This window comes from Oryctolagus cuniculus, chromosome 16 (assembly GCF_964237555.1).
Source record: "Oryctolagus cuniculus chromosome 16, mOryCun1.1, whole genome shotgun sequence".
Lineage (NCBI taxonomy): Eukaryota > Metazoa > Chordata > Mammalia > Lagomorpha > Leporidae > Oryctolagus > Oryctolagus cuniculus.
In genome coordinates, this window is record NC_091447.1 from 10,931,986 (window position 1) to 10,957,780 (window position 25,795).

The 25,795-nt window shown below is 40.0% G+C and overlaps 1 protein-coding gene across 37 annotated transcripts in view; it reads left to right on the forward strand.

The window, feature by feature from the left end:
* HDAC9 (histone deacetylase 9) overlaps window positions 1-25,795 on the forward strand; it is a 1,002,499-nt gene that overhangs the window by 777,562 nt on the left and 199,142 nt on the right. For 35 of the 37 annotated variants that reach the window (XR_011383068.1, XM_051853225.2, XM_051853238.2 and 32 more), the window contains one exon: window positions 20,079-20,186. The exons of the other annotated variants lie outside the window; for them this stretch is intronic. Coding sequence is in view for 34 of the 35 variants with exons in the window: in XM_051853225.2 (XP_051709185.2) it covers window positions 20,079-20,186 (108 nt within the window). In the remaining variant the exon portion in view is untranslated. The remainder of the gene's footprint in view (window positions 1-20,078; window positions 20,187-25,795) is intronic. 37 annotated transcript variants of the gene reach the window in all.

The window sequence follows — 25,795 nt, forward strand, 5'->3', positions numbered from 1 at the left end:
GAAGAAGGTAATAAGAATATTTAAATGAAATTCAAAGTCATTATTTAAAAAAACATATTTCTACAGGATAATCTTCTTATCTCATCTTCCTTTGGTGGTAGCCTCAAATTCACATCCTCAGAGCTATGAAGTGCAGTATCCAGCATTAGTTCATGACTAATAGCAAGTATGAAAGAGGTCAAAAGCTCAGTAGTAGTAATTGCTGCATACTGGTCTCTGTGCTTTTGGACATACAGTAATCACAACTGCTAGTGGCTACCACAGACTCAGCAGAATCCATTCACTAGATTGTTTTTCATATATATATATATATATATATTTTCATGTATATATACATATATATATATATATATATACATATATGCCAAATATTTATTGAGTGTTGTTATGTCAGGTATAGATAACACTAAAAAAAAAAAAAACAGGAAAAAAAACCCTACCTGTATGGAACTTAGATTCTAGTAGGGGAGACAGATGAGTAAGAATGCATGTCAACATGCATGTGTGTGATGATGTGAAATGATGACTACCATGAGAAATGAAAGCAAGGAAGGGGATGCTGAATCTTCAGGGTTAAGGCCAGGAACTGGTGATGTATGGAAAGTGTGGCCTTTTAGAAATTAGAATGGATGAGTGAGGGCTTGCAATGGGAGTCCTGGCTTCTTATGTTGATTGACTTAAGAGGAGTTCAGAGAATAAAGTGATCATTGCCAAGGGTCTCATGCAGAGTGGTGGGAAGCAGTGGAAGTTCAACAAGTGCAGAGGGGCTCAGGAAGAATGCTCAGAGATCTAGAGCTCTGTCTTTACTCTCACCTGTGCACAGCAATGGGGTTGTTCTGTGCAGAACACACAGAGCACCTGGCTTCCCTTTTGACTTGTGGATTGAGCTGTGGTGATGGGGGTGAGGGGACAAGTTGGATTTCCAGGCACAGCTTGCGATGCTGAGGCTTCTCTGGATATCTGGCCATGGAGGAGATTGGGGGTCAAGCAAATTTACCTGGGAGCTAACTGATCTGGGCCTCAACAGCAGGTTCTGGGATGTGAGATTATCTGTCTGAATGGCTCTAGATCTTATTGCACTATGAGCTGAGGGGTGCCCAGTCCCTGGGAATGTTATTTGTACATACTTTCCTATTTAAATGGTGCCACCTCAAATTAGATGCAGTACTCTAACACCTGCCAATTTTTAAGTCTAATGAAAATGTCCTGACATTTGTGTGACATTTTCCAATGCCCTTTCATGTGCATTGCAGTGGCTTCTTGGATGACATTGTTGCACTGTGGCCTTAGTTGTCTCTGGCTGTTCCTTCCAGATTTATATCTGAACTGCAAGATCCAGGGTAACTGATTTGTTGATCCCGTTAGGCTAGTGCCTGGGCCAGAGGTTGATGACTTCTCAATGTCTGTATGCCCAGTTCTGGGTCGCATGTGTACAGTACAGAAATCCAAACTTTGGAGTCTGAATTCCAGGGATTCCTTTGACTAATAACCATTTGTTTTGATCCTCAGTAAATATTAAATGGGATGAATTGGTAAAAAAAATAAAAAAATATAAAGGTGGGGGAGGTCTACATTCTATAGAACTATACTCACAATCTAAATAAAATGATAATCCTTGAATTTGAACCTCATAGAACCCCAGGATTGACTTAATGGTTGGATTGCCCATCAGGATAGGCTGGGCCATGGAGAATCCTTAAAAAATACTCCATTTATTCTCACAGAATGGGGCTGATTCACAACCTCACAGCAAAGTAGCCCTTCTCTACACAAAGCTTCCAATCACTGCCCACCTCAATTTTTTAAATCCTCACAGTGACCCCAGGGGTCTTACTACTAAGGAAGTAATTGAGATTTCCTATTCTTCAGAAAGGGAAACTGAGCTCAGAGAGGTGAGTAGCTTGCTCAGTCGCACCATTAAGAGTAGGTGGTAGGGGAGAGATGGCCTGATTCCCATTCTCTTAACCACAATACCATGCACACACAACTCACTGTAATTCCAACCTCATATGATTGTCAACACTCCTTTCCCAAATGAGAATAGTCCTCATCGTAGGAAAGCACACATATGTCTCTTGCCAAAAACATTCTCTTTTTCATTGAAATTCTTATGAAGTATTAAGTCCATGCACTCAAATATCATCAATTTTGGGTAAAAAAAATCACACAGCTGTACAGAGCATCTCAGCTTTAACTAGAACATTGCAAATGTCTCTGCCCTTGGATGAAGCCACTGAGGGATGAGTTAGAGGAATCTTCTGTCTCACACCTACTGAGTTCCAGTTAATTTTGTTAAACTGTCTTTCAACTGAATGAACAGCTTAGCATATTATGAAGTCCCCTTAACATGAAGTGTATATCAAATTAAATGAAGAAGCAGTAGGAACATATGAAAATGGTGTTTCTTCACTCTGTCTCTAACTTGATCTTAGTAGGTCTGACAAACAGTTCACTGAAACTTCATAGCAACAACAGTCTCAAACTCCTTGACTGGTCATGTAATGTACAAGAATCCACATAGTACTTGGCAAACCTGTGAGTCCCCTAGTATCTTACATGTGGATCCTTAGAGTCTTAGGATGTAGTGCTTTTGCCAGAACAAACATATTTCTCTACTTATTCTTGTTACTGGTAAGTAAATAGCAAATGGGGTATTTTTCTGTAGATGAAGAGTGACTAGAAATTGCACACACAAGGTCAATGGAGCTGCCAGAAAGCAGTCAATCATGCTTGGAGATGGTTTGTGGTAGAGCAATAAAGCACACGGCATGCCCCGGTCTCTCCAGCTGCTGCACTAATAGTTCACGCCTTCTTTCCATATGGAATATCAGTCACAGTATTCATTCATCATATCCATGGCCTTGCTTCGAATCTGAAGGTTTTCCCTGTAGCTGTTCTGTTTCATCTCACCATGACTAAAGAAGCTAAGGTGTGTGCATTATAATGTACAAGTGATCCCAGGGGAATGTGCTGTCATTCATGTCTTCCTCCTAGTGTTGAACAAAAGAGAGAAAGCATGTGAGTTCACCCACCCATTGTCATCATAAATCCATCCCAGCTCCATTTCAAGGGTCTCAGTATTTCAGCAGAACATCTAACGTGAAATGAATAAATACATTCAAGGAGCTGGCATGTTGTATCACATAGGGGAAGAGAGAACAGCATTGTTACAGGCTGCAGATCTGAATGAAGAATACACTAGAGAACGTCAGAGGTGCTTAGCCCAGAATTATGACTCACAGTATTACCATTCAGGAAGAAAACCATAAATATCATTCTGCATTATAGAGGGCTCTCAAGAATTTCTGAGGTGTTGATTCTGAAGCAGATGTGTCCTTCAACCTAGTGCCAGCCTGAGAAACAGCAATGAACAGGCTCTCTTAATTATTACTTAACTTCTCATGGCCTCAGTTTCTTAATCCATGACTAGAGCTAAAAAAGCCTCCCTCTTGGCAGTATTGTGAAGATCCATTGTGGTGATGTAGCTGATCAATGGCTGCTGTATGTGGAAATGGGCACTGGTCTCTAATTCTAGAAGTCAGCCATATGTAGACTCCATTCTGCGGAGAGTATATAGACTGCATGATTTAGAAGGGTCTTCATATCACTGCAACCCTAAAGTCTTACTTGACCTGCCTACTCAACAGCTGGTCTACCATTAGAATCGCAGCAAGGATCACAGTCAATCAAGGGCTGCACCATTTTCAGAAGGCTCAGTAGTGAGGCACATGGGCACAGAATCCTGGTTTAGGGATTCCAAAGTCTAGATTCATATCTTCACCCTGTCAGTTCTTCAAAAGTGCTTTTCCAAGTCTAAGGTGCAGATTCTGGTGCAGCAGAACTGGAAGGGGCCTGGGATTCTGCATTACTCACAGGTTCTCAAGTGACTTCAAGGCTACTTATCCATGGACTGCACTTTGAGTGCCAAGATTATGTAAGACCAAGATCAGGCAAATCAGTTAATGAAGCCTTGGGTCTTTGCCTAAAAACTAAGTTGATAAATGAAATGTGATTTATCACCCTCTTTGGAGATCAAATATGGCATGACTGTGTAGTAATACTTTATCCAAATTTAAAACAGCTTCTTCAAAAATTGTGTTTTTCTTAAGAGATGGGATAGCAGGCCCCCGATAGATTGTCAATGGGGATCTGATGGACCAAGTCTTAGGCAGACTGTCTCCCTTGGGGGAAAAAATTACTGAGCAGGGAAGTTTCTGGAAAAGACACAGATAATTCATGCCAACAAGGATGTTATTGGTTGGTGGTGAAAAGCAGTCACTGTGGGGTGATGCACCAGAGGAGGCAGGGAAGGCTGATGAGAGCTGGGAGTGAGCATGATGCTAACCAAAGAAATCACATAGGTACTGGCTCCAGTGGCAGGACCTGAACAGAGAAGGGATTGAAAAATACTGCATTTTACGTGGTTTCAATCATAGTGAATCCCTGTCAAGAAAAGCATCACTAAAGAGTTAATTTGTTCTTGTTCATTGGTTCATTCACTTATCAAAATTCAGTGTTTATTTATTTGAGAGGTAGAAAGATATACCAACAGAAAGATCCCATGCACTGGCTCACTCCACAAGTACCCACCATTGCTGGGATTGCACCAGGCTGAAATCAGGAGCCAGAAGCTCAATCCAACTTTCTCACATGGGTGGCAGTAACCCCATCACTTGGGCCATTACTGCTCTCTCCTAGAGTGTGTATCAGCAGGATGCTAGAGTCATGAGCTGGAGCCAGGCATTGAACACAGGCACTCCAGTATGAAACATGGGCATTCCAACTGGTATCTTAACCTCTCTGCTCCATCTTAATATCAAAATTTATTAAATTTCTATTACATGTCCAACTCTGAAGGCAGAGTGATAATAGTTGACAGTCAAAGCCCTGTACTTCAGATGCTTATAATAGCTTTCATGATATGTCATTGAGAAGAGACCTATTCATCAACAAATAGGGAAATTTTTTTTTTTAAATTTATATTAGTCTCTTTAGGGTTGCCATAATGAAATAACAAAGACTAATGGAGTTAAACAACAGAAACTCACTTTCTCATAGTCTGGATGCTAGAATCTCAAGATCAAGGTGTTGGCAAGTTCGGTTAATCCTAAAATCCCTTCTCTTGGTTTTATGATGGACATCTGGTGTGTTCACATAACCTTTTCTCTGTGCATGCGCACCTGCGGTGTCTCTTTGTTGTAAGGACATCAGTCAGCATTAAGGCCCCACTCTTATGATTTCATTTAACCATGATGAACCCGTCAAAGGCCCTAGCTGTAAATAAAGTCACAGTAGGGGTTAAGGCTTCCACATAGGAAGTTTGGGAGAGCACAATCTAATCTATAGCATTCACAGTGTCTAGGGTTGACTTGGAATGAAATCTCAGCTCTTTACTTTGCCTACTCTGTAATTTTGGTCAAGTTGTTGAATTTCTTAAAACTCAGTTCCTTCTTCTGTGGAAGTGACCATGCTACATTTGCTAGTCTACCAGGAAGAAAAAAATGTAAGTCCTGTTTGTGAAATGCCCACTGATGTCCAGTACTTAGTGGGTCTCCCAACCTCACTCCCTCCATCTCTCTTTAGATGCTGATGGAAGGTATTTAATTTTTGCTTTGTTTGGGTGACAAATTTGATCATATTACTTCTTCCACAGAATCTAATAATAATTTCTGTCTCTAAATTTCACTACTTTTACCACTTGTATCACCACCACCAGAAGCACAGTATCTACTGGAATCTTAAGTGTTAGAATGCAGAGTTGAGAACAGGACAATGTGGACCTTTTGAAATACCTCCTTAGTGAGCGAAAGTAGTTATTGTATTTCCCATAACAAAGAAATCAGAAAGTTGGCTTGAAATTGCCGTTTTGTATAATGTAAAATAGTATAAGCAACACAGCAGAAAATAAAACTAAAATGTCCCAAACATTAAATGAAGCAACAAGGATGATTTTAAATGTTCTGGATCATTTCTAGGTTACCAAACCAAGATGCTGTTTGCACAATATTTGATACACAAGAGATATTTCATTTTTAAAAACATCCAGGGGCCGGCGCCATGGCTCACTTGGTTAATCCTCCACCTGCGGCTCTGGCATCCCATATGGGCACCGGTTCTAGTCCCGGCTGCTCCTCTTCCAGTCCAGCTCTCTGCTGTGGCCCAGGAAGGCAGTGGAGGATGGCCCAAGTCCTTGGGCCCTGCACCTGCGTGGGAGACCAGGATAAGCACCTGGCTCCTGGCTTCGGATCAGCGCAACGCGCCAGCCGTAGCAGCCATTTGGGAGGTGAACCAACAGAAGGCAGACCTTTCTCTCTGTTTCTCTCTCTCTCTCTCTCTCTCTCTCTCACTGTCTAACTCTACCTGTCAAATAAAAAAAAATAAAAAAATAAAAATACAAGTAAAAAATCCATTTCACCAGATACAATATCAAAGTTAAAAAAAAAGCCAGTTAATTTCTTTCACAGTTTGACTTTTTTACAATATGCCTCAAATGGCACAGGAGCCATACTATGGTAGAAAACCTGTACCTTTGTTGAGTCTGGTGTCTGTCAGCAGGTTTCTAGGGGCATCTGATCATTAGTTGAGCTGAAACTCAATTATTCAGAAGTGCCCTGTGTTGCTAGCAGCAGCTTAGTGTAGCAGTGAAAGCTAACCCAACTGTGTAGGACTGGGTGAGTTGAGGAGTGTTTAGTTGCCTGGGTTTCAGGGTGAAATGTTCAAAGCATCTGAGGAAGAGTCATGTAGCATATTAACCACGCAAGAGACATATGAAACACGTTTTGTTAATGGGCAAAATAGTATTATATTTAACTCTGGGAATGTTTCCGAAAGGAATCAGCAAGCTGCCTTTAGATTATAACAAGGAGCCTGTGCTTAAATTCCTTTTCTTCTGAGTCATTCCCTTTCCATTTTAAATACCTCCACATCCACTTTCAGGACAGGTAGCTTAATCTCTATCACGTGCGGCTTGTGGAGCATTAGCTTTGTTTCCAGTGCCAATGGTTAAACTATGCTGGATGTACTTGGAACAGCCTGCAAAGGCCGGCATTCATTCAGGAAACTCCAGTTGAACTAGATCCATATGTTGCCTAAAAAAAGTGTAGCTTTCTGATTGGAGGTGGTTTCTGGCTTCCAGCATTATCACAGATGATTTTTGTTCTTTGATGTGCTACTAAAGAGAAAGTAATGCTAGAACTAAAACTCTGGGATTTTTTTTCTTAGTTAACATTTATTGAGAGTTTACTAGTTCCAGCATTGCACTGCATTAAGTTAAGCACTTTGCACACATGGTCTAATTTAATGCTAACCATAGTCCCAGGAGGAAGGTGGTATTATCTCCATTTATCTTAGGGCTTGGGTCAGTTAATGAACTTTTCCCAGCTTCAACAGTTTGCAAGTGGAAATATAGGTTTTTCAAAGTCTCTAACTCTCAAGTCAAAAAGAGAAATAAGATGTTTTTGCAGTTATCATCTGTGATGCCCCTGACAGTGGTACCATCTGAAGAATGGGGTTTCGTAGGGGGGGTCTCTCCAGAGACTGATTCCTTCTAATACTCATTAAAATGCATTTTAGAAATCCAGGAATGTCTCCGAATCCTGAAGTGACAGAAATTGCTGTGTACAAATCATTGGTGTGCTCCTAGAAAAGTTATTGGTAGGAGTCATTCCCTCTTGGTACAAATTACATTGATGGGATTGATTTATTAATACAGATTCCTAAAACATGTTTCCAATTTACTTCTAGATTCACCTTTTCTTTTTATCCCTTTTTCTCAGAGTTTTATACAGTTTGGAAAGGAAGCCCGTTCCCTGTGAATTTAATGCTTCTCCAATTATTATGGGGTAAAGGACAATATTTTGTGTACTTTTGTTTTATTTTCCATCCATTGTAGAGCAATACATTTATAAAATGCAATAAAGGCAAATTACTTAAAATGAGATACAAAAGACACTCAAAATGAAAACCCCAATTATTTTTCATTAGTTTCAACATTCCACATTCCAGTGTTAGCTTCAGGTAGGGTCTGGAATTCTTTATGCATGTACCTCCTTGAGTTGAAGTGGTTACTGTATCCATGTACGCTTCCCTGAGAAGTCTCCTTGGGTTAAGCTTCCATGGTTGCCACAAGGGAAGCAGCCCAGCTACTTCCTCTGAGATGTTTTTGCCTTTTCTGCCTTAGAATTTTCAAACTTTGTATAAAAATAAATTACCCAGGACAGCAAAAGTTATGCATTGGCAGACCAGGAGCTATATTCATTCAGCACACAGATTGGTTTCTTTTAGCCTGGCTGGGAATATTTTTGAAATGAATTCTTGTCAATAGTTAAGATTGAAAAAATTGGCTGGCGCCGCGGCTCAATAGGCTAATCCTCCGCCTGTGGCACCGGCACACTGGGTTCTAGTCCCGGTCAGGGCACTGGATTCTGTCCCGGTTGACCCTCTTCCAGTCCAGCTCTCTGCTGGGGCCCGGGAGTGCAGTGGAGGATGACCCAAGTCCTTGGGTCCTCCACCTGCATGGGAGACCAGGAGAAACACCTGGCTCCTGGCTTTGGATCAGTGCGGTGCACCGGCTGCAGCAGCCATTGGAGGGTGAACCAATGGAAAAGGAAGACCTTTCTCTCTGTCTCTCTCTCTCTCTCTCATTGTCCACTCTGCCTGTTAAAAAAATAAATAAATAAATTTAAAAAATTAAAAAATAATATTGAAAAAATTGCACCGGAGAAGACAATATCTAGGACTGCCAGTGAAATACCACACCATCATTTCCTTATGACAAAATTGGTTAGATCTCAGTAGCCACTATCTTTTAGACAAAAACTCAGACACTCAAAATAAACCAGAGTCCCATGAAGGGTAGTCCCTGCATCCTATGATTACATCACCTATATGACCTCAGGAATTGTTTGAACACATTGGCTACTGCTTTAGCCCGAATTGTCATCCCTCCTATATGCAACTCTCTCCAGACTCTGTTTTTTTTGTTTGTTTGTTTGTTTATTTTTGCTTTGTCCATACTTGTAGACTCCACTTGTCCCAGTAGGTTGATATTGATCAACCAATCCCTTTAATACCAAGAAAAGTTCTTACATTCTAGTTAACATTTAATTTGTTCTTGCTCCAGATTACAGGGGAAATATTATTATTATTATTTTGCTATTTTTAAAGTATAAGTTACTCAACAGTGAATATTATCCAGTGATGCTTAAATGGATGGCTAATTAACTCACTTAGAAGAACTCTGGTTATTTTGTGCAGTTCCAATCACATTTTTTACTCTGATGGCCATTTTGATGTGGTCAGTCTCAGAATGACCCAATAAAAAGACAAAGAAAAGTGAAAGACATTAGGTGCTTGCTCAGTAGTTTTGGAGAAGCACAAAGGTCTCTGAATAAGGGGGGACACTCAGGAAACATCTTCATGTTTTTGCTAAATCCTGAGTTGGTCTTGAAGTTTTGTAATTTTAATTTGTGTTTCTTATTCAGAGTTGGATAAAGATACACTGGAATATGATATTCATCTCTCTCGGGTGATCAAGATCTGCATCACAGGAAACAAACAATTAAAAGGGAGGGGACATTCATCAAATTTTCCTTACTTTAATGAAATACTTGAGAAAACTCACTTATAAAGAAAAACGGCTTATTTTGACTTGTAGTTTTGGAGATTCTCAGTCCAAGATAAGGCCCCACAGGTCTGGCATCCAATGGTGATGTTCCTGGGCAGAGTCCCAGGGTGGTGCGGTGCACCACATAGCAAGAGGGAGTAGGCTTGTCTGTGCCTTTGTGTACCTGGCCCCACCCTAATGATCCAGTTTAATCCAAACACTTCCCAAAGGCCCCATCTTTAGACACTGTATTTAGATTAAGTGCCCACTCTTTTAGTGCCATTAACCTAAGACTTTGGAAAACAAACCTTTAAAATATGTGGGCTTTTGAGGGATATTCAACTTGCAAACTGGTATCCAAACCCCAACAATGGGAAGGGTGGGCTTCCTCAGAAAAGGAGCCTATGTATTTTCACTCAACAAAATGAGTCACAGCTGATGGAAAGCATCTGTCTCCAGCTCGTCGCATGTGCAAGCACAAACTCAACATTCTCATGAACTACCATTTCTCAAGAGCCTGGCTTTTGGTAGACAGAAAGTGCCTAATTTTTTTGTTTTGTTTTGTTTTGTTTTCTATGGATGCTCATAATTTTATGATGCAAGTTGGTCTTTTAGTTTACACTGATATTATATTAATTATTTCTTTTTGAAATCACTGAAATATCTTGTGGTATCTTTCATTGATGTATTAGATGAGTCCAGAATGAAAGAATCAGAAGAACTATGAAGAAATTTTCCTGGATCTGCCATGAATACCCATGAAACTTAAGAAACCAAGGGTAGAACAACGCTTAAAAAAAAGTCTATAGCAGCCTTGATTCTGTTACATAGAACTATTTGGATAAATTTAAGGAAAGAACAATGTTAGTAAAAATTATCCTAAATACAAAGCAACAGCTCATGTACAACTTTTAAAAGGCAATAATGAAAATATAAATATAAACATAATGCCTCTCTCCCCTTTCTCCTTAATCTCTAGCCTCCTTGTGCACTTTCTTTTTGCCTCTCCTTCTTTATTTTGCTATATTTCCCTCTTATCCTTGCCCAATTCAGTAAAAGACTTAAAGCAATTTTCAAAGCGAACTAACTTAAGCAATACTTTTTTTTTTTTTTTTAAGTAGGTGTGGTGATGACTCCAAAGTGAAAATACAGTGACCCAGGGATTTATGTGCTGTGGTCATTATGACTTTTACTAGAAAAGGACCACAAATTTGGCTTTGAAAATTTCTGTCAACCTCTGTGGAAGGAGGTGCTGTAATTTCTAAATTTCTCAGTGTTTCAAGGGCAAGATTTCTTAACCTTGGCATAACAGACATTTGAACTAGAGAGTTCTTTGGTCAGGTCTGTCCTGCTATGTTGTAGTATGTTTAACAGCCTTTGTGAATTCTACTCATTAGAAACCAGAAGCATGCTCCCCTGGCGCTAGTCGTCACTACAAAAAATGTCCCCAGAAATTGTCAAATGACCCCTGAGAGGCAAAATCACCCTTGTTGAGAACCACTGCTGCAGCAAAATGGCAAACAGATTATGACATTCAAGGAAATCCCAACTCTTACAGGAACAACTTGTAGCATTTGATTTTCTGAATATTTTGAAAATTTTAATAGAAGTGTTGTACTTTTAAAGAGAAAAAATTTATGGAGATCTTAGTTAATAGGAGACTCTCTAGATTCTACTAGAATGATTACAATCTATTTTTCAAAAGTGATTTTATTAAACTCTTGGATTTTGATTTTTACCAGCATGAACATCAATATGAGTAAAAAGCTCAGGCTCTTTGACTTCTTGTTTCAGCTCCTCTAATCAGTAATCGAAGAAGTTGTCTTTCATATCCCAAAACGTAATAATACTTATGTATATCAGTGATATCCTTAAGAAATGTGTGAGTTAGTAGAGGCAGAGAGCTCTGCACAGTGCCTGGATCTTAATAAGTACTCAATGTCCATTGGATGATGATGGCTATTATTGCTATTATTCTTTCTAAATTATAGATTACAGAACTTTATGGAGTAGGGAGGAATATATAATAAAACTGAAGAACATGAGTAGTTCATCTTAGCTTTCATCACTTTCTTTGTGTATTTCCAGGCTAGGCCTTTGAGTGAATGCAGTCACATTTCTACTATTCATGTTCCATAGCATTAACACTGCTATGGATCTCTGTTGCTGGTGAGATTGCAGCATGTTCCTCTTGCAGATATGGAGGGTAATAGTATTCCATAGTGGCTAAGGGTTTTATAAGCTGGAGTGTTACTGCTGCCTTATTGGCCCTTACTCTTCTCCCTATAACAGTTCCTCATAGAGAATGCACCTTTCTAATTATTTTAGGAACTCCAGGTAATAGCTAATAGGAATAGTGCCATATGTGTCTGAATATAAGATTTTTGCCCATCTCCTATTTTGTCTCTCCCTCCCTCCCCTTTCATTCCTTCCTGCTTTCCTTCCTCCCCTCCTGGGCACTCCTGATGCAGGTTATTGATAGGCTGGGATCTTCACATTTCAGATATTCTGCATTCTCTTGAGATCCACAGACACAGAAGATACCTCTCTCCCTCTTTTATGGTTATGATTTTTTCAAATTGATACAGAAGTGTTCATTTTCATTTTTAAGAAATGTTTTTATTCATTTGAGAGGGAATGAGATAAGGTGGGATGGGTGCTTGAGGTAGATATACATAATACAGAGAGAGGTACAGATATCTTCCATCTACTGGTTTACTCCCCAAATGCTCACAATGGCAGATAGAAGCCAAGAATGATGAACTCAATACTGGTCCTCCATTGTGATTGGTAAGGATCTACCTATTTGGGGCATCATCCATGCCTCTTAGGGTCTGCATTAGAGGAAGCTGGAGTCAGGTGCCAGAACTGGGAATTGACCCCAGGCACTCCAATGTGGTATGTGGCATCCTCATGGGTCAAGCTCTTATGACGCTCAACCTAAACCATTGCTCCACCATATCTCACCAAACTCATTTGTTCAATTCCATGGGGAGACTTTGTGAGGGGCAGCCTCACCTAATATTTCTGAACTGCAGTTTTAGGTACATGCTAGATTCAGCTGCTCCTATGTGGTTATAAAGTGCATTGAACTTTGGGGGATCTGTTTTGAAATTGAGAGATTTTAATTCTGGCAAGAAAGTATGGCTTCTGTGAGTACTCTAGTCAGCAGACTTCTAAAGCAGCCTTTGTGTTTTGTACATTAAATGCATTCTTAGAAATATTTTGAAAGCTTAAAGCTTACTGTTTTTAGAGTGACACATAAACAAGATTCCAGAGGAATTGTGAGGGGCAATAGGTTGGTTATTGCCATGCTAATTGTAACTAGGGCCCAGTAGTCTGTGTGCATAGCAGCATGTCCTAGGGGATTTGTGTCCAGAATCCTAGCCAGATTTTTTTTTCCTGCCAGTTGGCAGAATAAATTCATGACCTTGAAAATGAAACATGACATTATTCATTCTCCCTTAGATATGTAATGAGTATGTCATTTCTTCTTTCTCCCTATGACACTGATCTTCTCCACTTCCATGATTTGCCATGTCAATCCCCAGGTTTCAACAGCCTCTTTCCTATTTAAAACTTCTGTATGTGTGCAACATCAAGTCATTCTAGGACTCTGTGATGGTTCAGTCTCTCAGACTCCTCTCCAAAGATGGTGTCTGTGCACCTGAAGGGATCCTTGAATCCTGGGATGCTTGGATTTCAATATCAAACTCCCAGCACCTCCAGAATGTTCCTGATCTCACAGCTTTGAAGCTGAGGTTAGCAACGCATTCACTCCTGATTTCTCATTTCTCTGCTGACTGTAGCTTGGATGGCCTCTTAGATTGCAGCAGCCTGACCCTGGGTCTCCCTGAGCCTCTGCCACAGGTTCTGTAGTTGGTCCATTTCATAGACTCTCCCATAGTGTACCCATTGTGGGGCTGTAGGAACTTGATGCTTCCATTCCCACGCCCCGGGATCCCAGAGCATCTTAGAAATGCTTCTGTCTGACCTTCCAGACTGTAGTCTTAGGTGATGCTTGCAGTGTATTTAGTGTGAACATGACTGCAGAAGTCCCAGGATCCCAAAAGTGAATCAGAACAAAGACTCGTAACTATTTTATGAACCTATCAAAAGCATTTTCCTCTCTTGTTTCTGTACATACTACTCTCTGCTTCCCCTGCGTCTTGCTCCTCCTGGGTCTGTCCAAACTCTTAGAACCACAAAGGGTCGTATTTAGGTTTTTCTCCCTCTCATTGTATCCTATATGTAACTCAATCTGCAAGCCACATGCCTGGTTGTCACAGGAAAAAAGCATCTCTTCTCCGCATGATCATTTTAAAAAGCAGAGACAGTACTCTGTTGATGCTATCACAAACATAAAACTGTAACCTACACATCCAGGCTGACTTCTTCCTATGCAATGGAATTTTGACCAAAAAAAATCCCCTTCTACCAAAAATCTGGATTTTTATGCATTTTGATATAAAATCCTAATTCAACTGTTATTTTATTTACCTTTATTTCCTGTTGATCTTAATTTTCCTTTCAGCTCATGTATCTTACCCCCAATCATGTGGATGCACATCTCTCTCTCTCTGTCACACACACACACACACACACACACACACTCACCAGGAAGAAAACTAAATTAGCGTCGACAGATGAAGGAGTTCATCTCCATGAAAAGAAAAGTGATAAAGCAAATCTTTCTTCAAAAATATAGAAGTTCGGCCGGTGCCACAGCTCAATAGGCTAATCCTCCTCCTGTGATTCTGGCACCCCAGGTTCTAGTCCCAGTCGGGGCGCTGGATTCTGTCCCGGTTGCTCCTCTTCCAATCCAGCTCTCTGCTGTGGCCCGGGAGTGCAATGGAGGATGGCCCAAGTGCTTGGGCTCTGCACTGGCATGGGAGACCAGGATAAGCACCTGGCTCCTGGCTTCAGATCAGCGTGGTGTGCCGGCCACAGCATGCTGGCCACAGCGGCCATTGCGGGGGTGAACCAACGGAAAAAGGAAGACCTTTCTCTCTGTCTCTCTCTCTCTCACTGTCCACTCTGCCTGTCAAAAAATTTAAAAACATTTAAAAAATATAATAGTTCTGCTTTTAAGAATTTCCTAGTGTATCTTGACTTTAGCAATATCTTTGTAACCAGCTGTTGTGGTCAGCAGCACTGCTCCTTTCTCTACTGCTATTACTTTCTTGATTTCCTGGCTTTCTCTGTTACATCTTACATTGTCTTTCATATCCTGAACCACCCTGTGCCGCTGTCAACATCAAACCCTGTCTTCTGATAACTCTAAGTCCTGGTGTATACTTCTACCATTATTGTGTTGCCATTTCCGATTCTCTCTTTTTTTTTTTTAACTTTTATTTAATGAATATAAATTTCCAAAGTACAGCTTATGGATTACAATGGCTTCCCCCCCATAACGTCCCTCCAACCCACAACCCTCCCCTTATCCACTCCCTCTCCCCTTCCATTCACATCAAGATTCATTTTCAATTCTCTTTATATACAGAAGATCAGTTTAGCATACATTAAGTCAAGATTTCAACAGTTTGACCCCACACAGAAACATAAAGTGAAAAATACTGTTTGAGTACTAGTTATAGCATTAAATCTCAATGTACAGCACACTAAGGACAAAGATCCTACATGAGGAGTAAGTGCACAGTGACTCCTGTTGTTGACTTAACAAATTGACACTCTTGTTTATGGCATCAGTAATCACCCTAGGCTCTTGTCATGAGTTGCCAAGGCTATGGAAGCCCCCTGAGTTCACTGACTCTGATCATTTTTAGACAAGGCCATGGTCAAAGTGGAAGTTCTCTCCTCCCTTCAGAGAAAGGTACCTCCTTCTTTGATGACCCATTCTTTCCACTGGGATCTCACTCACAGAGATCTTTCATTTAGGTTTTTTTTTTTTCCCCAGAGTGTCTTGGCTTTCCATGCCTGAAATACTCTCATGGGCATTTCAGCCAGATCCGCATGCCTTAAGGGCTAATTATGAGGCCAGAGTGCTGTTAGGACATTTGCCATTCTATGGGTCTGCTGTGTATCTCACTTCCCATGTTGGATCATTCTCTCCCTTTTTGATTCTATCAGCTAGTATTTGCAGACACTATTCTTGTTTATGTGATCCCTTTGGTTCTTAGTCCTATCATTACAATCAATTGTGAACAGAAATTGATCACTGGGACTAGTGAGATGGCATTGGTACATGCCACCTCGATGGGATTGATTTTGAATCCCCTAGTATGTTTCTAACTCTACTGTTTGAGGTAAGTCAGCTTGAGCATGTCCCGAATTGCACATCTCTTCCCTCTCTTATTCCCACTCATATTTAACAGCAAACAATTTTCAGTTAAGTTTCAGCACTTAAGAAGAATTGTGTATTGATTACAGTATTCAACCAAAAGTATTAAGTAGAACAAACAAAAAAAATACTAAGAGGGATAACATATTAAGCTGCTCATCAACAGTCAGGGTGAGGGCTGATCAAGTCACCGTTTCTCATAGTGTTCATTTCACTTTAACAGGTTTCCTTTTTGGTGCTCAGTTAGTTGTCACCTATCAAGGAGAACAAGTGGTATTTGTCCCTTTGGGACTGGCTTATTTCACTCAACATAATGTTTTCCAAATTCCTAACAGGGATCACTTTTCAGTTAAACATTTCCGATTCTCAATCCTGTTGAGATTCACCTAGCTCACTTGAATTCTTCTGGCTCCTTTTCCTTCCCTTCTAGGCCCCAAGTATCTATTCCATGCCAATAACCAACATCAATTAATGGACTCAACTATTCTCTTAGTGAGTTTTTCTTCTGTGGTCAATAAATCCTGCACCAGATGAAATCTCACATGGAGGCAACCTTCTTAATGCTATCATTAATATAGGGAGATATTTTGGCCAAGCTCTCCAACCAATAAGAGGGCCACAGAGGGGCCCTCTTATTTTTTACCACTTGAAGGGCAAGAAGTGAATGTATCATCTCTTACTGTGAGAAGGATTATAATTGGACTCATGACCCATAACATCCTGTTTTATCATAGGAACTCTTATAAAACTGTATCATGGAAAATTTATATGGGTAGCTTTTGGTTGTCATTTTGTCCCTCAAACACCATTTAGAACACAATGTCTTGGGAAAATATCCTTGTGAACTGACTTACAAACAAGCTTTAGGGATATAACTTTTCAGTGGACTGAACTGAGTCCTTCTCCCCTTAAAATGTGGAAGTCCAGAGCCCTAATGTGATTCTATTTGATAGGACTTTTATAAAGTAATTGAGGTTAAAAGAGATCATAAGGGACCATAGGTGGTCAGAGCAGAAAGGTGGGCCTCAAGAAGAGAGCCCTTTCCCAGGAACCAGATGGGCTGGAACCTTGATCTTGGACTCACTTCACCTCCAGAGCAGTGAGAAGTAGATTGCTGTTGTTTCAGCCACTGAGCCTAAGGCATTTTCATGTCATAAACTCAAAATTCAACACAATTCACATTGATGAGCAGATTGTATCCACAAACCTTGATCATTATCACTTTTTACCTACAAAGTAACTGTATGCAACTTGTAGGTTGAAGTGGTATTTGAATAACTTTTCTAAGATTTATTTCATTATTTGAAATATAAACTGACAGAAGAGAGAGAGAGGGAGGGGGAAAGAAATCTTTCATCTACTGGTTCACTCCCCAAATGGTTGCAATGGCCAGAGCTGGGCCAGGCTGAAGCCAGAAGCCCAGAAGTCCATCTGTGTTTCTCACATGGGTGCAGGGGTGCAAACACTTGGGCCATCTTGCACTGCTCTCCCAGAAGCATAATCAGGGAACTGGTTCCTTCAGAGCATCCAAGACTCAATCTGCAGCTCTGATATTTAGTTCCAAGTGGTTTCTTAACCAGCTATGCCACAGTGTCAGCCAAGATTTTGTTTTTTGTTTGTTTAAAAGTAAGTAAATGAAGGGATGATGAACCCCATAGATTACTAAAGAGAAACTGGGGGAAAACTTGATGAACCTGGGTCAGAACCTCCAGCATCTTTGAGAACAATAACCTTATAATATTAAAATCTCTAATAATGGAACTCATATAGATACTCAATAAATGTTAGCTTAACTGAAACAAAATTGTCTTGGTCAGAACACACTTATACACCAAGTTAATGACACAGACACAAAGTATTCTTTCTGCAAGAATGCTTGCAGGAATATGGACAAGCAGGTGGATTTCAATAAAGGTATTTCTGACTACCGAGTGCACCTTGATGTTATGCTGAAAGAAATATTGTTCTTGGCTGCTGGGATGTTTTTGTAATAAAACAAAGTGCTTGTAATTTTTGGAAGGAAATTTGCCATCACTTTAGGAAATGCAGAAAGAATTAAAGCCTACAATGTATTCCAATGTCAAGGAAGAAGGTGTTAGGGATTCTATGTGGTTTTGAGTCATCAACAAAGTCTTTGGGGTTTTAAAAACTTGCTTTATCTTTGTTTGCTTTGCTGAATATTTAGAATTTGATCAATTCAGGTGTTTCCTTAGCAGTAATAGCTCTGCAGTGGAGTGAAAACTGATTATAAAGCCACACAGCTTAATGACAATGTTGGGTTTTGCTTTTCAGTGTACAATATGAAGCTCAAATAACTACTTCTGCTGGTTCAGCATGCAAGAAAATTTCAATTTAGAGGTCAAATGATTAGTTCCCAGTGTCCATTTTAATGATGCCTTCTCTCTGTAGCAGATGTGTTGACTGTAAGGGTGTTGGCCATGAAACAGCTGAAGGTTCTGAGAAAGCACAGTTTCTTCAGGAGTGGTAGAAAGGCAAGGTGATGGGGTCAGAGGTCATGCGAGGGTCTTAGGACCAGCTGACCAGCCTCTTCAGTCACAGTGTGCTCACTTAGTAAACACTTTGTAGCCCTCTGCTACGTGGTAGGCATCACAACATGGGGATAATGGTAACCAAAATAGGAGTACTTGAACTGTGGTTGTCACTTACTCATTTAAGCTCCAGAAAAATGGCCCATAGATGGTACTTTAAGAAAAGTTGGCATTTTCACAGGCAAGGAAAAATAGTAATTAAATCACCCAATGTCACTCAAGCTTTAATGACTAAAGCCATGATTTCACCCCAACAACTATACTGTTGATTAGAGACTCTTAATTTTCATGTGTGTATTTATTTATTCTTCTTATTTATTATTTACTCATTGTTCTTGATAGCATATGAATTGGCAGAGACCTCATAAGAAGAGATGTGAAAATATACATTATGAATATGCATTACTGTTTTTTAGTGTTTGTTTCCTGTGACCAGGCCACTTGAATTTCATTTTCATTTTTTTTAAAGTTGATTCATATATGGGATATTCTGGCTTTTGACCCATTTGGGAAGTCATGACATTTACACACTCAAAATCCTTTTATTTTATTGCCTAATACTTCAAATAGTTTTTGTGCCTTAAAATTAGAGGTTTCTGATACTGTCATTTTTATATTATAAAACATTTATGCATCAAATATGTAACATAGGTGATCGTTAGAAACCACTACTGTTGCATGTTTTATGTCTTATTATATGCATGGGTTTTAACTACTGTGCATCAAAATAAATGGACCTTTTGATTCCAATTTGCAGTTTGAAGTGCCCTTATATATGTTCTCTTGTAATATGCATGAAAATGAATAAAAAGCATTTTAGAAAAGAAATGCTAGTATATTGGTGCACACTTTGTTTTGATAATCATGTTCTCTAGTGCAGCAGCAATCCATATGTTTTACAGGCCTACCCAGACTTCATCACACTGAAACCAGCTGGCAAACTGTACCAGGTGGTAGAAATCCTCAGCTTCCACCTTGAAAATCCAGTCACTCCTTGCATTTTGCTGGTGTTCATGTTATGAGTGTGAGGATCACACACTCCTTCCTTGCAGTTACAGGGGCTGCTCTGTGGTTGCTACTTCCTCCTTACGGCTACCGCTACCTGCTGCCTAATTGTCTTTGGCTCCCTAGAAACCTGCAGGCAGAGAGGTATTTAAATTCTCCCCCTCTAGCACCTGCAAATCCGATTTTAATGTATAACTAAGTGCTCTTGGTTTCTCCTCTGTCTACTACTGGGGCCTGGTTTCTTGCAGGTCTGTACCGAGGCCAGACCCGGCCTATGTAATGCTGTTTGTAATGAGAAATCTAAACAGGGAATGGCAGTGAGGCATGGCAGGAATGTGTTTCCATTGGAGAAGTCACTGTAGAGAAAAAGCATAAGCAAAGCCACGTCCAGAAGGCCTGTTGTGCTGGCCAAGACGGAAGACTACTGTTATTGTACATAGGCGGTTACCCTGCCAGCCCTTCCTCACAGATTTGCTTTCTCTCCCTACTCCCCTCCCCCGACTCCCCTGCCTACTCCGTGCTTCCCTTTGCTTTCACTTTCTTCTTCTTCTCTCTCTCCCTCCCTTCCTCTCTCTCTCTCTCTCTTTCCCTCCCTGGACTCTGCCGACTGTTTGCTCAGGTGGACACTGACACCGTTTGGAATGAGCTGCACTCGTCCGGCGCGGCGCGCATGGCTGTTGGCTGTGTCATCGAGCTGGCTTCCAAAGTGGCCTCAGGAGAGCTGAAGGTGAGGTCTGGGTTGCACGAAGTGTGGGAACTCCAGAGAAGAAACCGAAGCAGAGATGTTATTATTGGGGAGTTGCGGGGAGTGTGGTGCGGTGATTAGAGGAGAGAGCTGAAGGGGAGAGGGCAGGCGGATGGCCACTGAGGTGTGATAATCACTCGTCTGGAGGTAGGAAGTAGCCGATCCAACTCGCAGGGCCTTCCTCTTCTCCAGCATATTCTGTGGTCAGGGCTCTCTGTGTTTTTAAGACCATAGAAATGGGGAGACCAGCCATGGTCCAAGTTAAAAATACCCTTAGTATATACAGATCTGTCATGCCATCCTGGCACTCTCCTTTGAAGCGATTTAAAAAATATGATGACTGAATAGAATATATAAGCTCCGAATACCACCCAGGGAGAAGGAGGGGGAGAAAGGTAAATACCAGCCGTGAAGGCTCCGGGAGGAAGAAGGAAATTGTTGATTAGGAGGGTAATGATCCAAAGTATGTTTTTTCATGAAAGAGCTTCAAAAAGGAGCTATGCTTTATTGTTCTTTTTCTTTTTTATGGTCTCTTCTTTTCTACATCACAAGAAAAGAACAATGTCCAAACCCCAACCTTTCCTAGTCTAAACAATTTATAAAAGCCAGAGACCTGACAGACGTTGACATTTTATTTGGTATTTTAACGGTGCAATTTAAAGGTATGCCATGTGAGTCTTGAATGCAGTTACCCCAATAAACTTTGTTGGTGCTAACACTCCTTTTAATGCACTGCTTCACACACTTCATAATGCAATCTGGGTGGTGATGGATTTGGTATTTTACTGATCGTGGGTCTTATGGGAAATATATTATGACCAACAACATAGGCACTGTGAGTTTTGTTAATCTAAGATAAAATCTAATTAGGGTTATTTTTCTTTATGTCTAATAAATTTTTATTCAATTACACCTGATTGTTCCACTTGTGATTAAAAGCGTAGGCTGCATTGCTTGTTACAGAAGGCTGTGCTCTGACTCTATGTCAGAATCTACAGAAAACAGTTTTGACTTGATCAGCATCAGGGCCTTAATTGCTCATCACAGGGAGTTGGCAGGTCATTAAAGTAGTGCTTACTGTTCAGTCCTTATCTTTGGTAAGGAGCAGTTATATGGAAAGGAACCAACCTTTCAGTAGCATTTTAGGAATAATTCTTCCTGTTTGAGTAATGTCACTTGTAGTATTGAAATAAATTGACATTTTAAAAGAATAATTCAGGACAAGCATTGTGGCACAGGGGGTTATGTTGTCATTTGGGACACCTGCATCCCATAAACCAGTGCCTAGTTCAAATTCCACCTCTGCTTCTGATCCAGCTTCCTGCTAATGCACACCCTGTGAAGCAGCAGGTGATGGCTCAAGTACTTGGGACCTTGCCACTCATATGGGAAACTGGAATGGAGTTCCTGGTTCCTGGCTTCTGCCTGACCCAGCCCTGGCTGTTGTGGGTATTTGGGGAGTGAACAAATGGATGAAAATTTTCTCCCTTTGTCTCTCTCTCGTGCGTTATGCTTTTCAAAAAAATAATAATAATTTTGAAAAGAAGAATATTTAGGGGTCTTATTTTCAGAAGAATTCAAATGGAAGACACCAACAGTGCCACGATGTTATAATTTTCAAGATTACCGATATGGCCTCACTTGGTAACAAAAAGAATTAGCTATGTTAGCATTCACAATTCCTAATTGTTTTAAGTCTGTGGAACTTTAATCACTAATTCAGAAGCCTCCGGTAGAATGCCCACACATTACTTATGCACATCAAAGTCATCATCATCATTAGCCTCACTGTGTATGGAGCAGACAAACATACGTACGAAGAGAGTTGAACCAAACCATAATTCCGTTTTCAGGAGTTGACTATTAAAGCAGCCAGTGACAAACAAAATGTCAACAAAACAGAGCATGGCCATGCTGACCACGGCTGTGCTCACATTTGCTATCGATGTTCAGAACAGGAATCACACAAATGCTTTTCCTTTTCCTGGTTAAGGAGACAGCAGGCGCAGAAAAGAATGGAGAAAGAGTCAGGTTGCCTAGCAATCAAGACAGCTTGATCCAGGCTCTGCCACTCACATCCTGTATCACTTGTGGCAAATCACATTCACTTCTCTGAGGCTCAGCCTCCTGGAATTGACAGTGGGATAGGTTGTCCATAGCTGACATCTCAGCTATCTGCAAATGAAAAGTGGACCAGAGTCTCACGGATGCACACTATGGAACACCCAGGAGCAGACCTTCCAGCATAGTTTCAGCTTCTCTGGGTGCACATTCCAGATTTGGGAGTTGGTTTTATCTTTCTGATTGTCAAACCCCAAAGAGAACAGCTTGACAGGTAGGACCAAAACAGACGCACTGGTGCCATTCTGGCAGGTGTAGGGTCTGAGCCCCTTGTCTTCTGTTAACTGGGGCAGGACTACAGGAATGCCGTGTGGGAAAGGCAGAGATCACAAGTGACTTGAGCCACCATGAAAAAGACACACAGCTGGGGCCGAGAGCTGTGTTTAGGGACACCTCCGTGACCTAGACTAGGGCTGGGAGCACTGCTGACAGGAGTGTAAGGACTCATGGCTGCTGGATTCACTTCATTCAGATCCGGGGAATAAATAGGAAAGCATATGAGGATGCTGATAAGCAACTCTTGATGATAAAGGTAAAAAAGTCCAACCCTGATGTTTGTTTTTTCATTTTCTGTGTCTGCATTCAGTTTTCACACGTCCTGTCCCATTCTCCCAATAAACCAGTATTTTAGTGAAATAATAGTGGCACAGGGCAATAGTCATGACACCATTTTGGATGCCAACTTCCCTCCACTCCAGTTTCCTGCTGATGTGCACCCTGGTGATGGCTCAAGTACTTGGGTCCCTGCATCCCACCTTATGTTCTAAGCTCTTGGCTTTGATCCAACCCAGGCCTAGCTGTTTTGGGCAGTTTGGAAGTGAACCAACAGATGGAAGATCTCTCTCTTTGTTCTGAATGTGCTCTTTTTCAGCTTTTATCCACATTGAAATGATCTGTGATTCATTCATTTACATTTGTATAAAACATCTGCCATATATAATAATTTGTTTGTTGTTTATTCTGTTGGGCATTTTAGTTTTTTCCAGGATTTTGCTCTTTTGAACTATGCTGGATGAACTCTCTTGAATGTGCTTTCTCTCTCATTATAGCACAACTAAGACTGAAACAGCCAGCTACTAGGTTAGCCACATAATAAACTTCAGTAGGGAATTCCAAGTGGAATTCCAAGTCATTTTGCCACAATGACATCAACAAAAATATGAGCTTTAACCTCCAAATATTCTTTCCTCCATAAAAGCCATAGCAGCATTTTCATGATGAAATTTTTCAAAACACTGAAATTACCCAATGGTCTGTAATAACTGAACATGTTTAAAAGGACAAATTAGATGAAGTTGGTAAGAACTGTGAGCTTTGTGCTGTTTTAATTTGCTCTATTCCAGTCTTCCCTTGCTAGCTCCATGGTACCCTTCACAAAGAACAGCCTGTTCCTCAGTGAGAATCAGCAACTTGGCAGTCCCCAGAGTGGGCACACTGGAGAATGGGATTGGAGTTCCTTCAAAGCCTCATTCCCAGAAAATTGTCATTGTTTGATCAGTATGGTGCTTCTGTGCAAAACACACTGTGCAAGGCTGTCTTTATAGGGTGTCATATGGGATTCACCCAATGTGGAAACCTTTTTTCCAGAAGCTTTCATTGGAAAAAAAATGTAGGCAATTGATAAACTTTATGGCTTCCTGACAATAGGATAACCAAAAGCTTCCCAGGTAAAATTGGAAAATGAGATGTGTATAAAAGCTATGAAAAGTCTTGCCAGATTCCTAAGAATCTAGAGGGCTACATACTTATTGGGGATATATGTACAGGGCTGTTTACATGCTTGAGAAATATGCAAGAACCTAAACTCTTATGTCAAGTTAACTTTGATGTTCTGCTCAAATAATCATGGGAAGTACACAGAATTCAACATCCCAGAAGTCCTCAGGATTCCTAATAGAGTTGACCAAAAAAGATCCATGTGATACATTATATTTAAACCATCAAAATTACAATATAAAGAAAGAATTCTGAAAAACACCAAGTCACACATAAGGGAATCCTGATTAGACTAACACTGAGCTTCTCAATAGAAACTTTACAGTCTAGGAGAGAATTGGATGATATATTCAAAACCCTAAAAGAAAAAATAACTGACCAAGACTACTATACCCAACAAAGCTATCATTCAGAACTGAAGGAGAAATAAATTCTTTCAAGGACAAATGGAAGCAGGAAATTCAACACCACCAGATTGGCCTTACAAAAATGCCTAGGGAAGACCTCCTTGAGAAGCAAAAGGATAACCACCATGAAAACACAAAAAGTACTACACCAGCCAGTAATGCAAATACAAAAAAAAAAAAAAAAAAGGAATTAAACCTTATTGTTACAGAAAACCAAAAACCACAAAGGTGAATAAGAGGAAGGAAAAGAGGAAGGAAAGAACAACAAATACACAAGACAACCAGAAAAAAATGAGTACAATTATGTCTTTACCAGTAATAACCTTGAATGTAAATATAATATTAAATATTATAAAAATTAAAATATTTAGACTGGGTAAGTTAATAAGAACACAAGATCTAATGATATGCTGCCTACAAAAAATTCACATCACCAATAAAGACATACATAGTGAAGGGATAGAATATGATATAATGTTCAAATGGAAACCCAAAACAAGCAGAAGTTGCTACACTCATGTGAGATAAAATAGATTTTAAGTCAGTAACTATAGAAAGAGACTGCATGGTGATAAAGGGAACAACTCAACAAGATTATATGACAATTGTGATTATATACACATCAATTCTGGAGTGCTCAATTATATAAAGCAAATATAATCTGTAAAAGGAGATAGAGACTCCAATACAATAATAGTGGAGGACTCACCCAATTTTATCATTCAGCAAAAAATTAACAGAGAACTATCATTGTTAAATTATATTATAGACTAAGTGCACCTACCAGACATCTACAGAACATTTCATACAACAGCTGCAGAATATCCATTGTTCTTATCAGCACATGGAATATTCTCCAGCATAGATCATATGTTAGACCACAAAGTAAGTCTCAACAAATTTTTAAAATTCTATCTTCTGTGACCACAATGGTATAAAATTTGAAATCAACAATAAGAACCTTAGAAATTTTACAATTACATATAAATTAAACAAAATGTGTAGGAATGACTGATAGATTGATGAAGAACTCAAAAAGGGAAACAAATGAAAATAATATCTCAAAACCAGCTGAATCAACAAAAGGAGTTCTAAGAGGGAAGTTTATAGGAAATAAGCACCTACATGAAAGAAAGAAGAAAAATAAAAGATAAATTGAAGAAAAAAATGAATAAAAGAAAGGAAAAGAGAATGAAAGATAGGGAGGAAAGAGAAGAAAGAAGAAAAAAGAATGAATGAAAAGAGAAATAAAAAGAATGAAAGAGAAACATAGAAACAGAAAATAAAGAAGAAAGAAAAGGAAAGAGAAAAGAAAATAGGTAGAAAGAAAGATGGAAGAGAGAAAGC